The 22,018-nt window shown below is 34.4% G+C and overlaps 1 protein-coding gene across 1 annotated transcript in view; it reads right to left on the bottom strand.

The window, feature by feature from the left end:
• The window catches only part of RYR3 (ryanodine receptor 3), a 570,927-nt gene that overhangs the window by 383,967 nt on the left and 164,942 nt on the right, over positions 1-22,018 (bottom strand). Inside the window, exons 17-18 of the mRNA XM_044660040.1 lie at positions 11,747-11,880; positions 10,012-10,253 (exon numbers count right to left, since the gene is read on the bottom strand). Of these exons, the coding sequence (XP_044515975.1) occupies positions 10,012-10,253; positions 11,747-11,880 (376 nt within the window). The remainder of the gene's footprint in view (positions 1-10,011; positions 10,254-11,746; positions 11,881-22,018) is intronic.

Here is a 22,018-nt window from a genome sequence, read left to right as displayed (position 1 = left end):
TGCTACAGGAAATAATCCTGTCTCCTTGATAGTAAACAAAGTGACCACAACAATACTAGAAGTCATTAAATAACCCAAGTTAAGTTAGAGCAAAATTCTCAAAAAAGTCATATTTTCATAAATGCACATACAAAAAAGTGACAAGTTTTAATGTACAGTTTCTGTAGCCTATAGAATTCTGTCAAAATATTAAAGGAAGATCCATATTCATTATTTATTGTTCTTCTTTTATAATATCATTAAGTGGCAAGACAAAATGATTAATCAAAGATGGAGACAGAAAAAAAGGAGTATCTATATTTTGAGAAAAAAATCCCTTCCTGAATATCTACCTTCAGATATGCACAGTGTATTTAATCTTTTCAGAACAACAAAGAGATTTATGATGATGTACAATAGAAATATTATGATGAAAAGCATTTGAATAAAAAACATTCTTTTTTAAAGGTAATAAGTTTTCAGTGAATATAGAGACTATTAAGAATAGCTAGCATTTCTCTTTCTCTGAATACCTTTAAAATAAAAATATGAAAAATTGTTTTTTATTTAAAAACTAAGGCCTATCATGAAGTAGACAAGGAATTCAAAAGATCCTTTTTAAAGAAAATGTTGGGTTTTATAAAGAAAAAAACCATTTCTAATATGTAGGAGAACTGAGGTTTTCAAAGGCCAAAAGAGAGCCCTAAAGAACTCAGATTTTGCTACTGAGATATGTGCATGATAAAAGAAATTTAGGCTAAGTGAATGAAGAACACTATTGTAGACTTCTTAGCCTAATCTTTATTCTTAAATTAATTTGTAGCTAAGTGAAAGAGAATCTTGGGACTGTTTCAGATTGACTGTACCTAAGCAAAATAATTATCTAAAACAGAAAACTTTGATCTGCTTATGGTTGGAGAATCAAAGACCTAAGCTTAGTCTGAGTTCATTATGAATAGAATTTGTTAGCTGGACATTAAACTTTGAATCAGTGAATGGATGAAAAGATATTTATTGAAGCTTACTGTGTGCAAAGCAGTGTGTTAAAAGGTAGGGATACAAATAGAAAAGCAGTATACTCTCTGCTGTCATGGAGCTTACATTTTAACTGGGAACAAACTTTAGGAATAATGAAGTGTCAGTTTGCCCTTATTAGGGAGAAGCTTTAGCCACTATACCTCAGCAGACTGAAACAAAGATTGATGAATCCCTGAAGAGATGAATGTGCCAGTGAAGACTGCGAGCAGCAGAGAGTGTCCAGAGGAACAGTGAAGATAGAAGAATGATAAACCCAGCAGAGATACTACACTCAGCAAGAAGCAGGCCCAGTAGAAACACTGTACCCAGAGAGTACCCAGTAAGTGGACACAGTGAAAGCCAAACAACAGTATCACCAGAAAACATAAAAGGCCACTTATGGGATCCTCACACATGGCCATTCTCCCCACTGATGGCATGCATGTGCATATATAAACATGTACACACATTTAAGGATATATTACATATTTGTATATACATATATATGCAACTCTAAATACAGACATATATTTGCTGGAGTATGGAGAATATTCTTTTGAAAATCTTACTACGCTATTTCATTAAAAGTCTTTTCTTTGAACTAATTGCACTGGAAAAACAAAGCAATGTGAGATACTATTTTGAGTGGATATAAATCCACACACAATGCCTTGAGCTGGAGGTAGTTCTTCTAAGGACTGCACATGTGAGAAATGGGTGCCACAAATACTACATATAAAAAGAATATCTTTAATTGTACTTCTGAGGAGTATTTCTGATGTATACTAATGCCTAATATTTCTTTAATCCAAGCAATCTGAGAGATTTGTATAATGAAACCATCTACAGTTAGATTTTGTGTTGAAGAATAGTACAAATATACGAAAATCTATCTAGTTGGCACACTTGTTTTAGCACCCTTCACCAGTATGGCAGAGGAAAGTACCAGTCAAGTCAATTCAAGCCAAGAAGTTTTATTTGGCACTTACTATGTTTCAGTAATGAGCTACATTATGAGAATATAAAGAAAAGCAAAAACAGTCCCTATGCCAAAAAGCTTACATTCTAATGGAAGAAATAATATACAAATAACCATGTATATGTAAGAATTATAGAGAACTGAAAAACAGCAGCTCCCAGAGATTAGGAAAGGCCTCTTATAGAAAGCAAAATTTTGAGCTGTGTATTCAAGGAAGTTAGATAAATTAAAAGGCAGAATATTGCAGGCTTGGGGATGGTCAGTTCAGAGGCATAGGAGATAATAGTAACAGTAATAAAATGATAATAATAGTTGGAATTTATATAGCATCTACTATGTGACACAAGACATGCTGTTTTACAAAGATTATCTCATTTAATCTCTACACTCTGGTCTCCAGATACAATGGCAATTTAAAGATCCTCACACTTTATACTTCATCTAGGTGGCAAAGTAATTGGTGCATTGGACCTGGAATCAGGAAAAAGGGAGTTAAAATCCAGCCTCGGACACTTTCTAGCTATCTGACCTTGCGTAAGTCACAACCTCAACTTGCTTCAGTTCTCTCATCTATAAAATGGGGATAATAATAGCACCTATTTCTCAGGATTGTTGTGAGGATCAAATGAATTCAAAATGGTAAAGCACAGCACAGTGATTGGCACATAGGAAGTACTATATAACTGTTAGCTATTTGTTATTATTATTGAATAACATGACACCCTTGTCCAATCACCAGCAAGCTAGCCTAGTAGAAGAACATTGTCTCATCATCTTTTTTTTTTTTTTAAATCCTTAACTTCTGTGTATTGTCTCATAGGTGGAAGAGTGGTAAGGGTGGGCAATGGGGGTCAAGTGACTTGCCCAGGGTCACACAGCTGGGAAGTGGCTGAGGCCGGGTTTGAACCTAGGACCTCCCGTCTCTAGGCCTGACTCTCACTCCACTGAGCTACCCAGCTGCCCCTCATCATCTTTTTTGTGTTATGAACTCTTAGAAATCTGGTGAAAACTATCAACCTATGCTTAAAATAATATTTTAAAATAATTTATATTTGTTTTATAAATATTATATAATATAAAGCAATATATTATATAATAATTTATATTTATTTCATTTGTTTATTATCATTATATTTGTATCGTATAACATTTATATAATAATATATATATACACACACATATATATGTATATATATATATATATAAAGGAAATCAACCATATTTCCACTTATCAAAATATTTGTGGAACAATAAAATCATAGACCCTTAGGTTAAAAACTCCAGTACTAGAGAAACTATATCAATCTTGACAGATTAACTATATTAATAAAAGGCAAAACAAAAAGAGAAGAATGAAGTTGTAACAAAATGGATGGCTGGTTTTTAGATTTTACTAGGGGAATCTACAGAGTTTATTGATTAATGTATAATTAAAAGGAAATGGCAGGGTTCATTTTATCTTGTGAATAAAAACAAAGAGAAATATTTGATCATCTCATTACAGTGATTAAAATATCTAAAAAAAGATCATAATAAAAATTATTGCTCATGCACTATCAATTGCAGAGGATAAAGTGTTAAAGAAATTACGCAAAAAATTTTATAAGCAATTTCTGAAAAAGGAAGGAAAATTATCTTTGGAATGTCCAACAATTTCCCATTAAGTGCTATATATTATTTTAATTTCATTTTACCAATATGTACTTATTTCTTCATTATACACAAAAGCTCTAATCTCTAAAATGTTGCCAAATTCATTCACATTCTGATGAGAGTCACTGATAATGCTTTTTATTTACATGGAACACATTTAGATATATTTACTTGTATTCCTATAAGCAATATTTATATTTATTGCATATTTCATAGGCTAGTTCAAAATATTAGGAAAAGAGGAAAAATATTTGGGTTTTGATGAGAGTACATTGTATAAATCTTACAGATGATTTTGTCTGCACTTCTTGGGGCAATGAGGACTTTCCCGAACATACCGCATACAGCTAAAGCAAGTTCAGAGCAAATTTCAGAAACTAGCAATCAACTTCTTAAAAACTGAGTCATACATACCAATGGGAAAAATAAGCTAATGAAAAGCAATGGTGATACATCTTCCTGGCACAAAATGTCATGACTAAAAATTCTATTTCAAAGGGAAAATGTTGAGGGAGATAGCATACTGTATACTACTATCCTCTATTGTAATGTTACTTAATTAGACAAAATGAACAAAAGTATTGGCAGGCATATTCAAAAGACAATTTTGGGTCCATTAAAAGTAGGCCCTTTGGGAAGCCAGGAGATTTTCTTCCTTTTAGGTATTCTTAGTTTCTGTATCCATTAAGGAACTAACTAAATTGTAAACTCAAGTAATTCAGAGACATAGTATAAAAATGTGCCTACTTTATGATTTGGGAAGGTGGGAAGATGACTGACTAGCAATGGGGGTAAAGTACACATACCTTTTTCAAGTCCACTTATGTCTTCAATATTACAAAACAGGGTAGCTATGAAGAAGCTTATAACAAAACAGAATAGCTATCAAGGAATTTACATAATACTTTTTTCTTCTTGAATCATTTTTCAAGGAACAGTTTTCTGAGGGTCACAGCACATTTGGCATAGTATAGTTCCTTCAGTAAACTCAGAGGCAAACCTAAAGAACAAGCTAAAATTTTTTATAAACTATGCTAGCCTAGGACCTATGAAAAGATTTTCAAGAACGAAGAAATGAAACTCAATCACAGTGAAGATAATTCTAAAACTGAATTATGGAACAAGAAGATGGAAGAACAATAGGGAGATAAAAATTAAAACTTTAATTCATACTTTTTTTTATTAATACTTTAGTTTCATTAATCCTTTTGCCCTTCAAAAAAAGTCCTACTCTGATATCTTATTTTGGTATGATGCAGTTTTTAGCCACTATAAAGTTAAGTTAACAGATAACAAATAAGTTAATCAATTATATCAGTTTAGAAATTCTTACTACAAATAACGCCAGAAGACAAAAGGAATATCTTTAAAAGAAGGATACCACAAGTATATAGAGGCAAATTAAGGATCTGATAGAGCTGGTTTTCTTATGCATTTAGAAGCTATGAAAAAATTATGGGATATTTGATTCTCTCATACTGTAAGACCTCATAATAAATATTTTCCAAGGGACAATCCTGAAAATAATTTTAGCTTTTGCATTATAATTGATTGCAAAGGATTAGGCAGAAAAATTTTATGAAGAACTTGACTAGATCTTCCAAATTAAATCAACATGCACTATGATGCTCAATTATTTCAATGGAAAGATAAACACAGAAAACGGTGAAAAATATTTTGAAAAATGTAACTCAGGATTAAAGAATGAAGGAAGCCAAAGGCTTGTATACTTATAGAAAACTTAGTGCTTTAGATGACAAATATTTTCTTCAAGAAAAGAATAAGGACATATTAAACATGAAAAGCAGTAAATATAATGAAAAGTGCTATTTACTATTTTAACAGACAAGAAATGACTCCTTGCTCAGCTGGAAATTATTTTTGAATCTGCAATCTGTAAACAACAAGGTCACTGACTTGTCAAGGCAAAAATTAAAATAAGTTATATTATAATAATGCTAGAAAATGAAAATGAGAAAAAATATATCACACATAGTTCAAAACATCTACCTTCTGAACTAATAAGTTATAGAGGATGAAAAAAAAGAAAAATGAATGGATAAAAAGATTTTGATACAGAATTTTATGTATGAAATTTTATTTTATGATATAGAAGTTTAACTGATTAGATCAACTGCCAAGTTAGACCAAAGAGGTTAAAAACAGATTTGGTCAGCAAACTCTGATCCCTTTGCTTGGCATATAGATAAAGGACCCAAGGTCAATGCCAGTTTAGAAGGTAAAATCATTTTACAAATCTTGAATGACACAAGATTGAGAGCAATACGACATCAGAAAAGAGTAAGAGTCAGATGAAGGAAAAAAATGTTTAGAGAAAGGATTGTAAGCAACCTAACTAAACAAAGCCATTTCAAAGGCATATAAAGTTAAACTGGAAGGACAACAAACAGACCAAAAATTAAAATGACTTCTCAAGATTTTAATAAACTCTTTTCATCATCAACGAAAGTAGAACCACCACATTTGGATTCACACCATACAGACCCACTAATGTTGCTGGAGCAAGTGGAATGGTTCCAAAGGAAACAAAGAAAGGAAAAGCAACTATATTAGATCAAGTATTCAAAAAGGAGATCCATGCTGGAGACTACATACTTTTGAATACTTGAGGGGTCAGTTCTTAAGATATATATAAGAAAGGAGGGTATTAAATGCATAGGAAACCTTTGTAGCCTATTAATCTTCAAAACAAAGAGATCAAGTAAAATCCTTAATTGCTCTTCCATTTGCTTATTTTTCCATCTATATAAGACATTCCTGAGCATTACTTCTCCCTATATTGAAAGCCCTCCTTGATGAAAGCATCAGAAATGAACAAGCAGGATTTTGGGAATGCTATTCCAGCCCATGTTTAGAAAATACAAAACTGCACTTATTGTTTGTTGACTATAAAAAAGCATTTTATTTCCCAAAGTAAAATATTATTTAAAGGCATTCCTCTAATGAGTTGTCTCCTAAACATATATCTTAATGAAATAAATTCCCTGAATTACACAAAAGGATGTTGTTTTTTCCTGAAATACCTTTTGAGTATTAATAATGAAGCACAAAATAGACATATTCTTACCAAAGTTGTTTGCCATAGTCATGAGGGATTGAATAGGGATTCCTTCTTTACCTGAAAAGTAAGGCCCACTAGTTGCTCTTGTTTGTAAATGACAATTAATTGATTATGCCAAGCCTAGGAACATTCCTAAATAAGATCCGCACTCAAGACTTTTGTTGAACCAATCACACAGTAAAATAAGTGAATGAAAAATGCCTATTGTTCAGACCATGAAATGCAGCTAGAGGGACAATATAAAGAGTTCATGTATTAATAGATATATGTGGGACAGGTAATGCAAATGAATGATGCGACTGGCCTAAAGTTGAACAGGGAAAAGGATGTGAATGAGACTGCCCTTGGGAAATAGCACAGTTCTTTCAACACCATGCTCCTCTTGGTAACAAAAGTCCATCTTAGTCGCACTAGTATTTTGTGACTTATCTTGTAAGGTTTTAAGTTATATAATTCTATGATCACTAAAGATTTTTCAAAGGGCAACAAGAATCAGAGTACCATATATTACAAATGAGGAATTATGAAGAAAGAGTGTGATATATAACTCTACTGAAAAAGTCTAACTGGTAAAAAAGGATGGGCTAGTCACATTAGAAAGAGGGATAACAGATAAAAAAGTTTACAAGCTGAACTGGCACCCATGCATTGCAAACAGGTGAAGAAGGCCCATGATACATTCAATGAAACCTTTGTGGTAAATTTACAGGAGGACATAGACGAGAGTCACATCAGAGAGGAAGGCATGGCTATTTGCATTATTAGAAAGAGTTTCTTCATTGAAAAGAAGACAGAACCATTGTTATATTAGAATACTGCCTTATTTATATACCCAATTATTCTTTAGGAAGCTCAAAATGCTAAATAAATACCTTGTTCAAATTCCAACTATCTTTGGGAGAATAGAATAATTGAATATTGGAAACAAAAAAGAATATTTGAAATTATCTAGTCTCAATCCTGGACTCTAAAGATGAGGGAACTGAGGCTTACAGTGCTGAAATTATGGTACCAAGATGATAAGAACAGGTAAGTGACAGAACAAGTAGCAAAGTTTAGGTAATCTGATTCTTAGGTCAGCATTCTTTTTATACCATGGTGTCTCTTTTTTCTAATTTAGTGCTTAGCCCTCCCTATTTCCAAGGAGGATATCAGGTAGTTTGCAATATTAAACACAATCCAAAACAAGACAATTAAAAAAATAAAAATAAATCAATTCAGGCATTGGTCTCTAAGGGTAGTTTTAACCTAATAGCTCCCAAACATTCACAGGCAACTGCAAAGTTTCTAATGGAAAAATTTTCCTCCTGCCTCAGCTTGTAAACTTCACATCTCCAGATCAACTTGTCTGTCAGAGTGAATTCTGTCCTCCAAATTAGTTATTCATTAGTAAGAGTCCTACCTTTTCCTTTATTGTTGTGGATAGGATGGGCTGAATCACACACAAATATGGATGGGTTATGATTGTCATCACAGGTATACATTATATTTTCCCCAAAATCCAATTATTCTCCAAACATTTCTGTTACTGTCAAGGATAGCACAAACCTTCTAGGTTGAGGTCCTAGATTCATCTTCAAATCCTCATTCTCTTTAATCCTTATATCTAAGTCAGTTATCAATCTTTGCAATCTCCCCACAACATCTATATTATTTATCCTTTCTCTTTACACACACCATAGCTACCATCCTAACTTGGGCCTTACTACCTTTTCATTATATAGTAGCTTCCTAAAAAGTCTCCTGACCTCAAGTCTCTCCTTTCCCTAACTCATACTTCACAAAGCTGATAAAAATAATTTTCCTAAAGAGTATGTCTGACCATGACTCCCCAAATTAAACTCCAATTTTACATGAAATTTTAAACTCATAATTATTACTTCAATGGTACATAAATATAATACATAAATAAAATAAATCTATGACATTTGTGAGTACATGCTCATTTTTTTACTGCTAGGAGTATGTGATAAAACATAGTTTGGAGATAATTAAATGATGTCTCTCAAATATTAGTTATCTTTAAAAAGCTTTTTTTATTGGGAAAGGACCTGTTTGTTAAAAATATTTATAGCTGTTCTTTTTGTGGTGGCAAAGAATTAGAAACTAAAGAGATGTCACTTGGCTAAGGAATGGCTGAATAAAATGTAGTATATGATATGATGGAATACTATTGTGCTATAAGGAATGATGAACAGGAGGATTTCAGAAAGAACTGGAAAGACCTACATGAACTGATATGGAGTGAAATAAGAAGAACTAAGAGAACATTATACACAGTCACTGAAATATTGTGGAACAATCAAATGTGATAGACTTTGCTACTAACAGCAATAAAAATGATCCAGAACAATTCTGAGGGACTTATGAAAAAGAAAGCTATCCACTTCTACAGAAAAAACTGTTGGAGTAGAAATACAGATGAAAACATATGATATCTCTCTTGTTTATTTGGGTATATGTTTTGGGGTTTTGGTTTTATAAGATTATTCATTTACAAAAATAAATAATATGGAAATATGTTTTATGTAATAATACACATATAACCCAGATTGAATTGCTTGTCAACTCTGGAAGGAGGGTGGGAAGAAGGGAAGGCAACAACATGCATCATATAACTTTGAAAAACTTATGTGGAAATTTGTTATTAAAATAAAATAATGACAAAATATTAAAAAAGTTTTTTAAAAGCCTAGGTCATGGTCAATCCATGGCTGAATTCTCAGATAAATGTCTAACGTACGATATTCTATGTTGTTGGTTGAAGTAGGATCCAAACGTAACAAGTGGTATCCAAAATAACAGAAACTGTTATTCTTTTATAAAATTTAAAGTGATTGATTTATATATCATTTCCCAGGATGAAGTCCTGAACCTACTTGTATATTGATAAAAGTTAAAGAAGGTCTGTAGATTGAACAAAGAGGAGTATGAGTTTGAATAAGCATTTGAAAATGTACCATTAAGACTGTAGAGTAAATTGTCATATAATGTGGAAGAATAAATTTGAGCTTGAAAAACTAAAGCATAAATTTTAACTATTAACTGTCTTGACCATATCCTTGGGAGTTATGAGAAAGAAAGCAAATGTAAAGTTTTAATTTTAGATATAAAAACAGTCACAGAAAAATAACTTGTACAATCTTAGTGAGTAAAGCTGAAAAGAAAAACCATGTTTCCTGATTTCCTGTAGGCTAGAACAATGACCTTCAGAAAAGGTATTGAAAACTATAAGAAAGACTCCTTCCCAAACTTAATGTGAGGAAAAACAACTGAATGAAGCTTTGAAAAAGATACTTACCAGACCACAGGTGAAGCCCATCAAAGCCATAGGAGTATAGGTCATCACCAACACCGTTGCCTCCCCAACCTTCTCCACCACCAGGGTAGGGGGCATAGCCTGGTGAAGAAGCCCAGCCTACCCGGAGGTGTGTGGGTTCTGCTGTTATGAAGGGATCTACTTGATCTATTATAAGCTCAAAGTACCATCTCCTGTACTGAGCTGAGCCTTCAGCAACACCCAGGAAAATATTTGGCCGGATGCTGAAATGGAATGTAAAAATAAGGTAACACATTCTGAAGGACAAAGAAGTGCAGATGGGTCAAGGAAGAGGAAGCTTATGGCTAGTCATCTTGTACCTAGAAAAGGGACATGTATTTTTATTATTATTATTGAAAAGTAGAAGGTGACTTGGGACTTAGAAATATATTTTCTCCAATATAGAATATAAATTGAACATTTGTTTTGACTGCACCACACCAACTTCCTCATTTCTGACAGACGAAAGTGATGACTTATCTCCACATCTAAACTGGTTGCAGACTTTACATTCTTAAATGAAGATTATTTTAGGATTATGATGAGTAGCCACTAGAAATCACTTTTAATTAGAGAAAGTTCTTGGCAATGGCTTTACATTTTTGAGGTTATTATTATAATACCTTGGGTATTATTATTTGCCTCTGTAAAGACGTCTCTGGAATAAAGCCTGACTCAAGGCAGAGCTTAATTTCAAAGATCCCATTCTTTTTGCCTAGGACAGTTGAACTCTATGGATGTTCCAGATTTTTTCTAGAAAATTGGATATCTAGCTAATAATGAGAAAAAAACCTGTTTTTGAAAACCTGGGCCTAGTAAAACCACTATTTTGTTTTCTCCAATTAAGAATGTTTTATATGTTGTTTCTAGAAGATAGAGATGGAGTAAAGGCAGAAGGGTTAATTTTTTTCATTTTAAAGGAAAATAATAATGTGCCTAAGTAATAACTTTTTTTAGCTGGAAATGTCTGAATTGAATCTACATATTTTCTGCACTCTTAAGTAAGCTTGTTTGCTTGTCCTCTACATGCAACTGGGTGCCTTTATATTTTCAGTGTAATTAAGATGGAAATTTTTTTCTGATCCTTGACTAACAAAAGAAGGAAGAAAACATGATCATTTAGTCAGGAGTCATCAGGGGCTTATGGGGCCTAGGATAAAATTATGAAGTGACCTTGGCACATAGAATGAAGAACAATTCATTATTAAGTAGCCTGGTGCTACGTTTCATAATTGTGTCAAGCATTTAAAACTAGTTGCTATTTTCAAGACAATCGATGTATATAAAGGGTTACAAAAACCAGTTTTTATAGATTTCCATATAGTTTGTTCATACAAATGATTTGCAAGATGAATTTGCTTTGTGGCTGTACATAGTCTTCAAGTCCTGAGGATTCTAAAGAATACATTTTTACCCTCATATTAAGTATCCTGAACTGACAGGGTCATAACTAGACAAACTGTCTTAAAATATTCAACTTACATTACTTTATAAACAGTTCATATAAAATGGCCAACCTAGGAGAAGCCAGAAACATGTCCAGGACCAAAGAATACTGTACTTTTCATCTTTAGCGATCTACAGTTGGAACAGAGAAGATTGAGAATGCCCTGCTATCCTATATGAATTCCAAGAGAGGAGAGGCCAATCTTCCCCACTGCCCTTGTGCTCCAGATAAGGTCAGGTATAGTGCTCAACAACACAATAATAATCCTACCTTGTCACATCATTAATCAGCCGGGTCTGTAGAAGCAAGTCTCTTCGGGGCAGCAGGTTGTCACAGATTAGGTTCTGGTTAGCTCTTACTGCGACCCCATTACAGAGACAGAGAGAGCAAAGTACATCAAGAACCTGCAATGATACAGACTCAATAAAAATCCCCAGACAGTGAATATGAAAAAGAAACCTAAATACCATCATAAGATCCAGAAATGAGTCACTACAACATTTTTCTACCAGGTAAGAAGATATGCTAAGAAGTCTCTGAATTGTGACTCAGGGAAATCACAAAGGTATATGTAAAAGTGAAAGGCTGTTCACTGATCAGTGTAAAGTACCCAGAGGATCCTTTCCCCCCCTCAGCCACATTAATGCATCTCCCCACTCCTTCCGAATTATACTAGCTTATTATAACACTTGTATTTTCTTACTAAATCTAAGGGCTTAGATTGATTTATAGTGTGTCTGTGTTAAGTCCTATAAGATTTAAAAACTAACGGTGAATGTAAAGCATGCAAAGACCATACATGGAGCAGGAGTCTCCTAGCATAGCTTAATATTATGATGAGATGAAGGTGATTTCTAGGAGCACAGTATGCTAGAGTTGGAAATGATCTTAGAAATCATTTAGTCAGTCAATAGCAAACATTTATTAAGGACCTACTATGCACCTGACACTTTACTATGCTGGGAAAACAAAGAAATGTAAAATATAGTCCCTGAACTTAAGGAACTCACAATCTGATAGAGGAGACAGCATGTAAATAACTATGTACCAACAAGAAGTATACAGAATTAGAAATAATCAATGGGGGGAAGTACTAGAATTAAGGGAAATTGGGAGAGGATTCCATGAGATGGGATTTTAGCTGGAACTTGAAGGAATCAAGGAAAACCAGGAGGCAGAAATGAGGAGGGAGACCAGTGTTGGCTAGGGTTCCACATCTTTAAAATGGAAATAATAATAGTCCCTACCTCCCAGGGTTGCTGTGGGTATAAAAATAGACATTATTTATAAAGTGTTTTGTAAACTTTAAAACAGAACTGTCAAATTCAATCTTGCAAAATCCTCCAGGTCTGTGTTGGTGAACCTATGCAGAGGGGGCTGCTCCCCTTCCCCTCTCCACAGGTGCTTGAGGACATTTCTCACATCACTCACCCCTCTTCCCAGTAGCCCAATGGGAGTGCTTCCTACCTCCCCTGTCTGGGTTGGGAGGGTATTTGGGGGGGTCACATGTGTTGTGAGGATTGCAGTTTGGGTACTGGGTCTCTAAAAGGTTCACCATCAGTGCCCTAGGCCAATATACCTGGATGCAAATGTAATTTGGAAATGTTTAACAAAATAAATAAAAATGAAATATGACATAATATTAATTTGTGCAGGGATCTGTTTCTATTTAAGTTTGACACTACTGCCTTAAAGCATTCTTTAAATGCTTTTGTTTAGTCGTGTCTGACCACCATTGGGGTTTTCTTGGTAAAGATACTGCAGTGGTTTGCCATTTCCTTTTCCAGCTCATTTTCCAGGTGGGGAAACTGAGACAAATAGGATTAAGTGATTTACCCAGGGTCATACAGTAAGTAATTTGGTCTGGGCCAAATTTTAAGTCACTCTAGGTCTAGTGTGCCATCTAGTTGCCTCCTACATAAATGTTAGATAGAGAACCTTAAGGAAGTTAAACGGTTCCTTCCAATCAGAAAGCCACATGAGAACTGAAATGAGTCCTTGGAGTTTAGACTAGCCATCATGTTATTAGATGTATTACTTCATTCTCACACTGTTTCATTCAAATTTAGTTCTTCAATCAAAAAGGAATAAACTCTGCTGGATTAAGGGCAATTCTTCCTTTCCTCCAGATGCAAGAGTACCAATCATCTGATCAATAATGCCAACAATAAGTCACTTTCCACCAATGAAGAGGTAGAAGATCTCTATTTTAATTGTTCATAAGTCATTCAAAACTCAATACTTAATGAAGATAAGTAAATATATTATTAGTAGCATTTATATCTCTAATTCTCACAAATCAATTTTCTGTATGCCTTCTTGAATGTTACTTGCATAACAGACAAGTAAGAAGAACATTTATGAGATAAGAGAAAAGAAAAGCAGAGGCCATTTATTGCTGAGATCTTGCTATATCAGTTCAGTGAAATATATCAACTATAGAAATGTGAAATCCAAGGAATACTTTCTCATTTTAAGAAAGGACCTTAAATAGTCAGGATGTTAAATACTGCCTTCATTTAGCTTATCAAGTACTTTCCTATATTTTGCCTTTGAGGGAGAGAATGGCAAAAGATTTGCTGTAACAAAGTAAAAGTTGAGTTTAAACTATACAATAAGGAAAAGGGAAAAATGCCCTCTGTAACAAATTCACAGCTTAGTGGGGTTGTGCTGCCAGCATACATAATTTTTAAGCATGACTTATACTTCCAGCTTTGGTGGAAGGCATTTTCTTTGATTAGCTAAAGAATGAATATAAATTCCCATTCATCCTCAAAAACAAAAACAAAACCCTGATCTTTGGGAGACAAGGTCATTCTATCCTAAAAAGAAAATGGGATATTGCCTGGAGAGACAGGTACTAAGAGAAGGCATAGCATCCCCTGTAATTCTGCCTAATGGCCTAACATCATATTAATTTGCCTAGGTTGTCTTGAGGAATCAATTTAATACTGGGTGTTAGCCTACCAAGGAATTGGAGGAACATCCTACTTCCTCCCTCTTTGGCCAGCCATTCTATCATGTTCCTTTGGGCCATCCTCTGAAGGCTCATGGAATTCTACTTCCAACAGCTCCCTCATCTGAGCCTACTCTATCTTCCCCATCTCCAGTTTTCCAGATAACACAAGGCTGATGCTCTGAGAGGATTCTATCCTGAGACTGAACTTCTTGGGATGATGATAGCCTACCTACATTTGTTCTTCATTCTTCAATGATTAACAAACTCCTACCTTGACTTTCTTACTCTCCCCTTAGTGATACTGAACACTCATCATTATTGACACTTCCTTCTAAATCACTTTCTCTTCCAAATTAGTTCTTTTTTTAATTTTTAATTTTTTATTATTATTTTAATTTTAATTTTGAATATTTTCTCATAGTTACATATTTCATGTTCTTTCCCTCTCCCCCAAATCCCACTAATTCCCCTTAGCCGATGCACAATTCCACTGGGTTTTACATGTATCATTGATCAAGACCTAATTCCATATTATTTATAGTTGAACTAGAGTTATTGTTTAGCATCTATATCCCCAACAATATCCCCATAAGCCTAAATTTCTTTCTTTCTTTTTTTTAAACATTTATTAATATTTTTTTAACATGGTTACATGATTCATGCTCCTACTTTCCCCTTCGCCCCCCGCACTGCCCCCACCCATGGCCGATGCACATTTCCACTAGTTTTGTCATGTGTCCTTGATCAAGACTTATTTCCAAATTGTTGGTAGTTGCATTGGTGTGGTAGTTTCGAGTCCACACCCTCAATCATGTCCACCCCAACCCATGCATTCAAGCAGTTGTTTTTCTTATATGTTTCCTCTCCTGCAGTCCTTCCTCTGAATGTGGGCAGCGTTCTTTACCATAAATCCCTCTGAATTGTCCTGGGTCACTGTATTGCTGCTGGTACAGAGGTCCATTACATTCAATTTTACCATAGTATATCAGTCTCTGTGTACAATGTTCTTCTGGCTCTGCTCCTTTCGCTCTGCATCTGTTCCTGGAGGTCTCTCCAGTTCACCTGGAACTCCTCCAGTTTATTATTCCTTTTAGCACAATAGTATTCCATCACCCGCATATACCACAGTTTGTTCAGCCATTCCCCAATTGAAGGACATACCCTCCTTTTCCAATTTGTTGCCACCACAAAAAGCGCAGCTATAAATATTTTCGTACAAGTCTGTTTATCTACAAATTAGTTCTTTTTTTAAGAACAATTTTATATCTACTTATCGATGCAGATGTTTCCCATCAGTAGAATTAACTACCCTTGAAGGATACTTCTTTACTTTTGTGTCTTGATCACCTTTATTACTAAGTACCAAAGCATGGTATTTTGAATTTGGGTGCCTCTCAAGGAATGTTTATTGAATGAATTGAGTGAATATGGCAACCAAAATAGCTAACCTGCTCTTAGGTTGCACTGAGAAGTATAATGTTCATGATAAGAAAGTTGACAATGTGCAGACCACATCTGGAGCACTGAGTTAAGTTTTGGCCAAAGGATTTAGGAAGGACATTGATAATTTTTTTTTTTTTAGACCCTTAACTTTGGTGTATTGTCTCATAGGTGGAAGAGTGGTAAGGGTGGGCAATGGGGGTCAAGTGACTTGCCCAGAGTCACACAGCTGGGAAGTGGCTGAGGCCGGGTTTGAACCTAGGACCTCCTGTCTCTAGGCCTGGCTCTCACTCCACTGAGCTACCCAGCTGCCCCCAGGACATTGATAATTTAAAAAAGAGGGAGGAAAAGATGATAAAGGGTCTTAAAACAATGCTAATGAGAATTGAAGGAAATGAGTATGTTTATGCTGAAGAAGATTTTAAAAAAGGACATGATATTTAAATATATGAAAAATTGTTATGTCCCACTTTATTCCAGAAGACAGAAATTAGGAGCAAATGAATAAAAATTGAGGCAACTGGTAAAGCAATGGACAGAATGCTGGGCTTGAAGTCAGAAGACCTGATCTCAAATTTGGCCTTAGAAACTTCCTAGCTGTGTGGTCCTGAGAAAGTTACTTGACCTTTGTTAGTCTCGTTTTCACTGTTATGTCATGGGGATAATAAAAGCCCTTACATTGCAGATTGTTGTGAGAATTAAATGAGATAATAATTGGAAAGCACTTCACACAATGATGGCATGTTGTAAGATAAAAATTTACCTTCCCCTTCCCTACAAATTCCAAAGATGAAATGATAAAAGCATATTTCCTACAATTTAAGGTTTCTAAAAGTAGAATGGGATGCCTCAGGACCTAGTGGTTTATCTCTCACTAGAAATCTTCATGCAAAGTCTAGATGTTAGCAGTGATGTAGAAATGATTCTTGTTCAGGTATGGGATGGATTAGATATTCTCTAATATTCCTTCTAATTTAGAGATTTTGTGATTCATTCAGTCAGTCAGAAAGCAGATGGGCTCATAAAATAATCAATATATATCATTTGCCTAATTATCTAAGAGAAGCAGCATGAGTAAAATTGTAGCTGATAAATATTAGCACCTTCAACTTTACAGTTCTCATGTTTTAACCATCCAAAGTTAGGGAGCATGCCTTATAAACAGAATAAAATAAGTAAAGAGACTATTTTTAAAAAGCTACTTAGGCACATACTCTTTTTTTTGGTTTCAGACATCTGAACATGATTTTATGTGATGGTAACAAGAGCAAGTGAATAGGACGAGGTAGAAAATAGAAAATCTATCAGTCAATAAGCATGTTTTAAATGCCTACTTTGTGCCCAGCTACCTTATTTCCCAGCAATTTTCACTTACAAAGTTACATATACATTTGTTTAATCCTACAAACTATAAAATGTAAAAGAATGACAGCAATATAGTGATTTGTCCCAGGAATTTTGTTTCTGAAAAAGATATGTAAGTTATAGCCTGGACTTATGATTGTATTAATGTTAGGAACTTCTTATTTGAAAACTTCTACCAATGCATACCAGCAGCTCATCAACCACAAATAGTCTTAACATGTTGCTTTGGGAACTGAAAGGTTAAATGATATGCCCATGATTACTTAGCTCTGATGTATTAGAGGCAAGAACTGAACCTGGTCTTTCTGATTTCTCCCTATAGATAATATTTCATGTTGCCTCACATTAATAATAAAAAAATTTTGTATGTATCACTTTATATTTTACAAAGCACGTATGATATTTTATCTGACCTTAACCACAATACTCAGGCAGCAAGTTGATTTCACCAATGACAAACATCTGCTGAGCCTTTAATACTGCTTAACAATTCTTCTACTCTACCCTTACTGAGAATTTATTCCATTCTTTTATTTTAATTTAAGCACACACACAAAAAGAGAACATCCATATATACAACAGAACACAAAATAAGGATTGTATATAAAATAATGGATTTAAACTTCACAATGCTTTCTTTTATATTCATATACACACATTACTTTTTTAAAGCCCTTACCTTCTGTCTTAGTATCAATTCTAAGACAGAAGAGCAGCAAGGGCTAGACAATGGGGATTAAATGACTTGCTCAAAGTCATATCATTAAGAAATATCTGAGGCCAGATTTGAACTCCATTCCCCTCCACTCCAAGCCAGGCGCTCTATCCACGGTGTTACCTGATTGCCTTTAAACATATTACTTTCAAAACTTTTTTGGGATTTTCTTATTGGCATCTTAAAGATGTTTTAGCGGTGCTTTTTGGGGGTGGGTTATTACTATTATTAACTCCCCCTCTCTTCCGATACCAGTTTTTAAAAAAGGAGGAGAGAACCTTATAACAAACAAGCAATGTAAAGCAAAGCAAATCCACAGAATGGACAGATTTAAAAATCTGTATCTATCTATTTCATGTATCTGTCTCCTCTTTCTTAGGAGGTGGGTAATATCCTTTATCATGCATAAGACCTATGGAGATAGTGTTAGTCATCATATTGACCATTGTTCTTAAGTCTTTAAAATTGTTTCTCATTGTTTTTTTCTCTTAAACGTGTTTTTGAAATTTTTTTAAATTTAATTTTGTATTATTTCCAGTTGTAGATACTCCTGTTGTTCCCTCCTCTATTCATTGAGAAGGCAAGAAATAGAAAACTCATTACAAATATGAAGTCAGGAAAATTTCCATATTAGCCATTTTCTAGAGGGGGTGGGGATAGAAGGAGGAAGAAAAAAGAGAGGAAAAGAGGAAGGAAGGAAAGAAGAAAGGATAGAAAACAAATACATTTCAGTTGACACTCTGAGTCTATCAGTTCTCTTTCTGGAAAAGTTTCTTTTTTCAATCATGAGACCTTTGTAAAACTGGTCGGTCACTATGCTGATTAGGATTATTTAATCTTTCACAGTTGATTAACTTTACAATATTGTTACAGTTTAAATTATTCTCCTGGTTCTGCTCATTTCACTTGCATCATTTCATATGTTTTCCCAAGTTTTTCTGAAACCAACCCCCTCATCACTTCTTATAACATAATAGTATTCTTTCACATTAATATGCCATAACTTGTTCCCCACTTGATGGACATACCCTCAGTCTCCAATTCTTTGCTACCACAAAAAAAAGACTACTATAAATATTTTGTACTTAAGAGTACAAAATGTTTTCTCTTTGGGATACAGATCTAGGAGTTTTATTCTTGGGTCAAATAATATGCATAGTTTTAAATTTTTGGAGGATAGTTTCAAATTAATCTCTAGAATGGTTGGTCCAGTTCACAGTTTCACCAACAGTGCATTAGCGTCAATAATTTTCCATATTTTCTCTAGCACTGTCATTTTCCATTTCTGTCATATCATTGTTTGGTTGAGTCCATTTGGGGTTTTCTTGGCAAAAATAGTGGAATGGCTTGCCATTAACTTTCTCAGCTCATTTTACAGATGAGGAAACTGTGGCAAATAGGATTAAGTGACTTGCTCAGTGTCATGAAGCTGGTGAGTATCATGTTAGCCATACTGAAAGATATGAGGTGGTACCTCAGAGTTGTTTTAATTTACGTTTCTCTAATTATTAGTTATTTTAACCATTTTTATATGACTATTGGTAGCTTTGATTTCTTCCACTAAAGTCTTCTCATTCAAATTCCTTGACCATCTATCAAATGGGAAAGGGCAATGATTCTTATAATTTTGGCTCAGTTCTTTATATATTTGAGAATGAATCAAAAATTATTGTAAAGATTCCTCCTTCCAGTTTCCTGCTTTTCTTCTAATTATAGCTTTATTTTTAGCATTTTTGTTTGTGCAAAAACTTAATTTTATACAATCAAAAAATTTTTACTTTAGATTCTATGATCTTTTCTATCTTTTATTCAATCATGAATTCTTCCCCTATCCACTGTTCTAACAGGTAATTTCATGCTTCACTAATTTGCTTATGATGCAACTTATTTTTAGATATGTACTGATTTTGAGCTTGTCTTGGTTTATGGTATGAGATGATGGTCTATATCTAGTTTCTGCCAGACCACTTCCCAATTTTCCCAGAAGGTTTTATCAGATACTGAGTTCTTACCCTAATAGCTGAGATTTTTGGGTTTATCAAAGGTAAATGTGCTTCTGTATATTATGTACTGATTCTATTCCATCAATCAACCACTCTATTATCCAGTACAAAATTATTAGGATATCAGTTTTGTAGTATATTTTGACACCTAGTTCTGGACTTCTCCCATTTTTTTCATTGATTCTCTTGATATTCTTGATTTTTTTTCTCTCACATGGATTTAGTTATTATTTTTTCTAGCTCTATAAAGTAATTCTTTGATTGTTTTATTGGTATAGCACTGTATAAGTAGGTCAGTTTAGTTAATACTGTCATTTTTATTATATTGGTTCAGTATACTCATGAGTAGTAATATTTATCTAGTTATTTAGAACTGTCTTTATTTGTGTGAAGAGTGTTTAGTAACTGTGTTTATATAATCCTTATTCGTGTCTTGGAAGATAGGCTAGGAAGCATTTTATACTATCTGTATTTATTTTAAATGGAACTTTCTGCCTTTTCCTGCTATGTTTTGTTGGTAATATATAGAAATGCTGATGATTTGTGTGGGTTTATTTTATATCCTGCAACTCTGAAGTTGTTAATTGTTTTGACTATTTTTTTATTTAACCATCAAGGATTCTGAATGTAAACAATCATATCATCTGAATAACAGTACAATAATACTCTTTCATAATAATTTGTTCATCCATTTCACAACTGATGATCCCCTTGCTTTGATTCAAATTTTTAATTCTCTCTCTTCCCTTTATCCATTGGGCCACGAAGTTTTATTTTCCTTGTCACTATTCCATCTCCAATATTTATTACTTCCCATTTTAATAACCTCTCTCCCTATACCCAACTTTTATGTGATATAAGTGACTAACAAAATTCTTAAAATAACTTACATTATGTTCATAACCTAATTTAGTACTGTATTGGTTCCTTTCTCTGCCAAAGTATTAGGATAATTTGATAATTTGATAATTTTCTAAACAATTGTGACATTCTTTTGCTATATATTGCATATCAACATTAAAAGTTCAATCTGATCATTTTACTTAGTTAAATGTTAAAATAAAATGATCAAAGAGATAATATTTATAAAAATGCTTAGCATAATACTTGGCATATGTTAGGTGCTATATAAATGCTTATTCTCTCCTTCCCCCTCATATAGAACTTAGTTTTGACTTCCGGTTAAGATGGCGGCAGAGTAAGGAGCAGCTGCTCGATCTCTCCTGACCGAACCACACAGGACCCCTCAAAGGGAAATAAAAACGAGTCCAGAGGAACGAAGAAACCCCACAACAGGGCGAAGCATTGAAGGTACTCAGAATCGGGGCATTTCCACACTTTAAAGGGGTGAAACAGCTCTCACTAAAACAGGAGAGGAAGAAGCCCCTCCCCCACCCCACACACAACGCACAAGCCGGTAAACAGGACTGGGGCAACCAGATAATCACTGGCAGCCCCTGAGCCCGTACCTGTGCACTGCAAGAAGAGGGACCCCAGGTGGCTGGGACTTTCCCTGAGCGCCCACGTGGGTGAAGGCACCGCCTCCGGCCTGGACAAAGGCCCCTAAAATGAGGTCTTTCCCAAGCACTGAAGGCATCGCCTCAGGGGCGAATAAAGATCTCCAGCCCATGGACTTTCACTACCTTCTGCGGCCCAGGCAGACCCGGAGTGCAAAGACAAAGTGGAAAAGGGGCGGGGCTAACAATGGCCAGCAATAAGGAAGTCCAGAAGAAAAAGACCATCAAGAGAAACTCTGGAACACTGGACAACTTCTACACAGAGAAAATCCAGACAACAGAGGAGGGAAAACAAAAATCCAAACCTCCCCAAAAAAATGAAAGCTGGTCACAAGTTATGGAAGAGTTTAAAAATGAAATGCTGAGGAAGATGGAAGAAATCTGGCAAGAAAATAACAGTTTAAAAGGCAGAATTTCGCAATTGGAAAGTGAGACAAGACAACTGAAGACCAAAAATGACCAGATTGAAAAGGAAAACCAAAACATTAGAGCCGAAAACCAGTTCTTAAAGGCTAGAATCGAACATTTAGAAACCAATGATCT

The sequence above is a fragment of the Gracilinanus agilis genome, chromosome 2 (genome assembly GCF_016433145.1).
Source record: "Gracilinanus agilis isolate LMUSP501 chromosome 2, AgileGrace, whole genome shotgun sequence".
In the NCBI taxonomy this organism is placed as follows: Eukaryota; Metazoa; Chordata; class Mammalia; order Didelphimorphia; family Didelphidae; genus Gracilinanus; species Gracilinanus agilis.
This window is presented reverse-complemented; position numbering and strand designations above follow the sequence as displayed.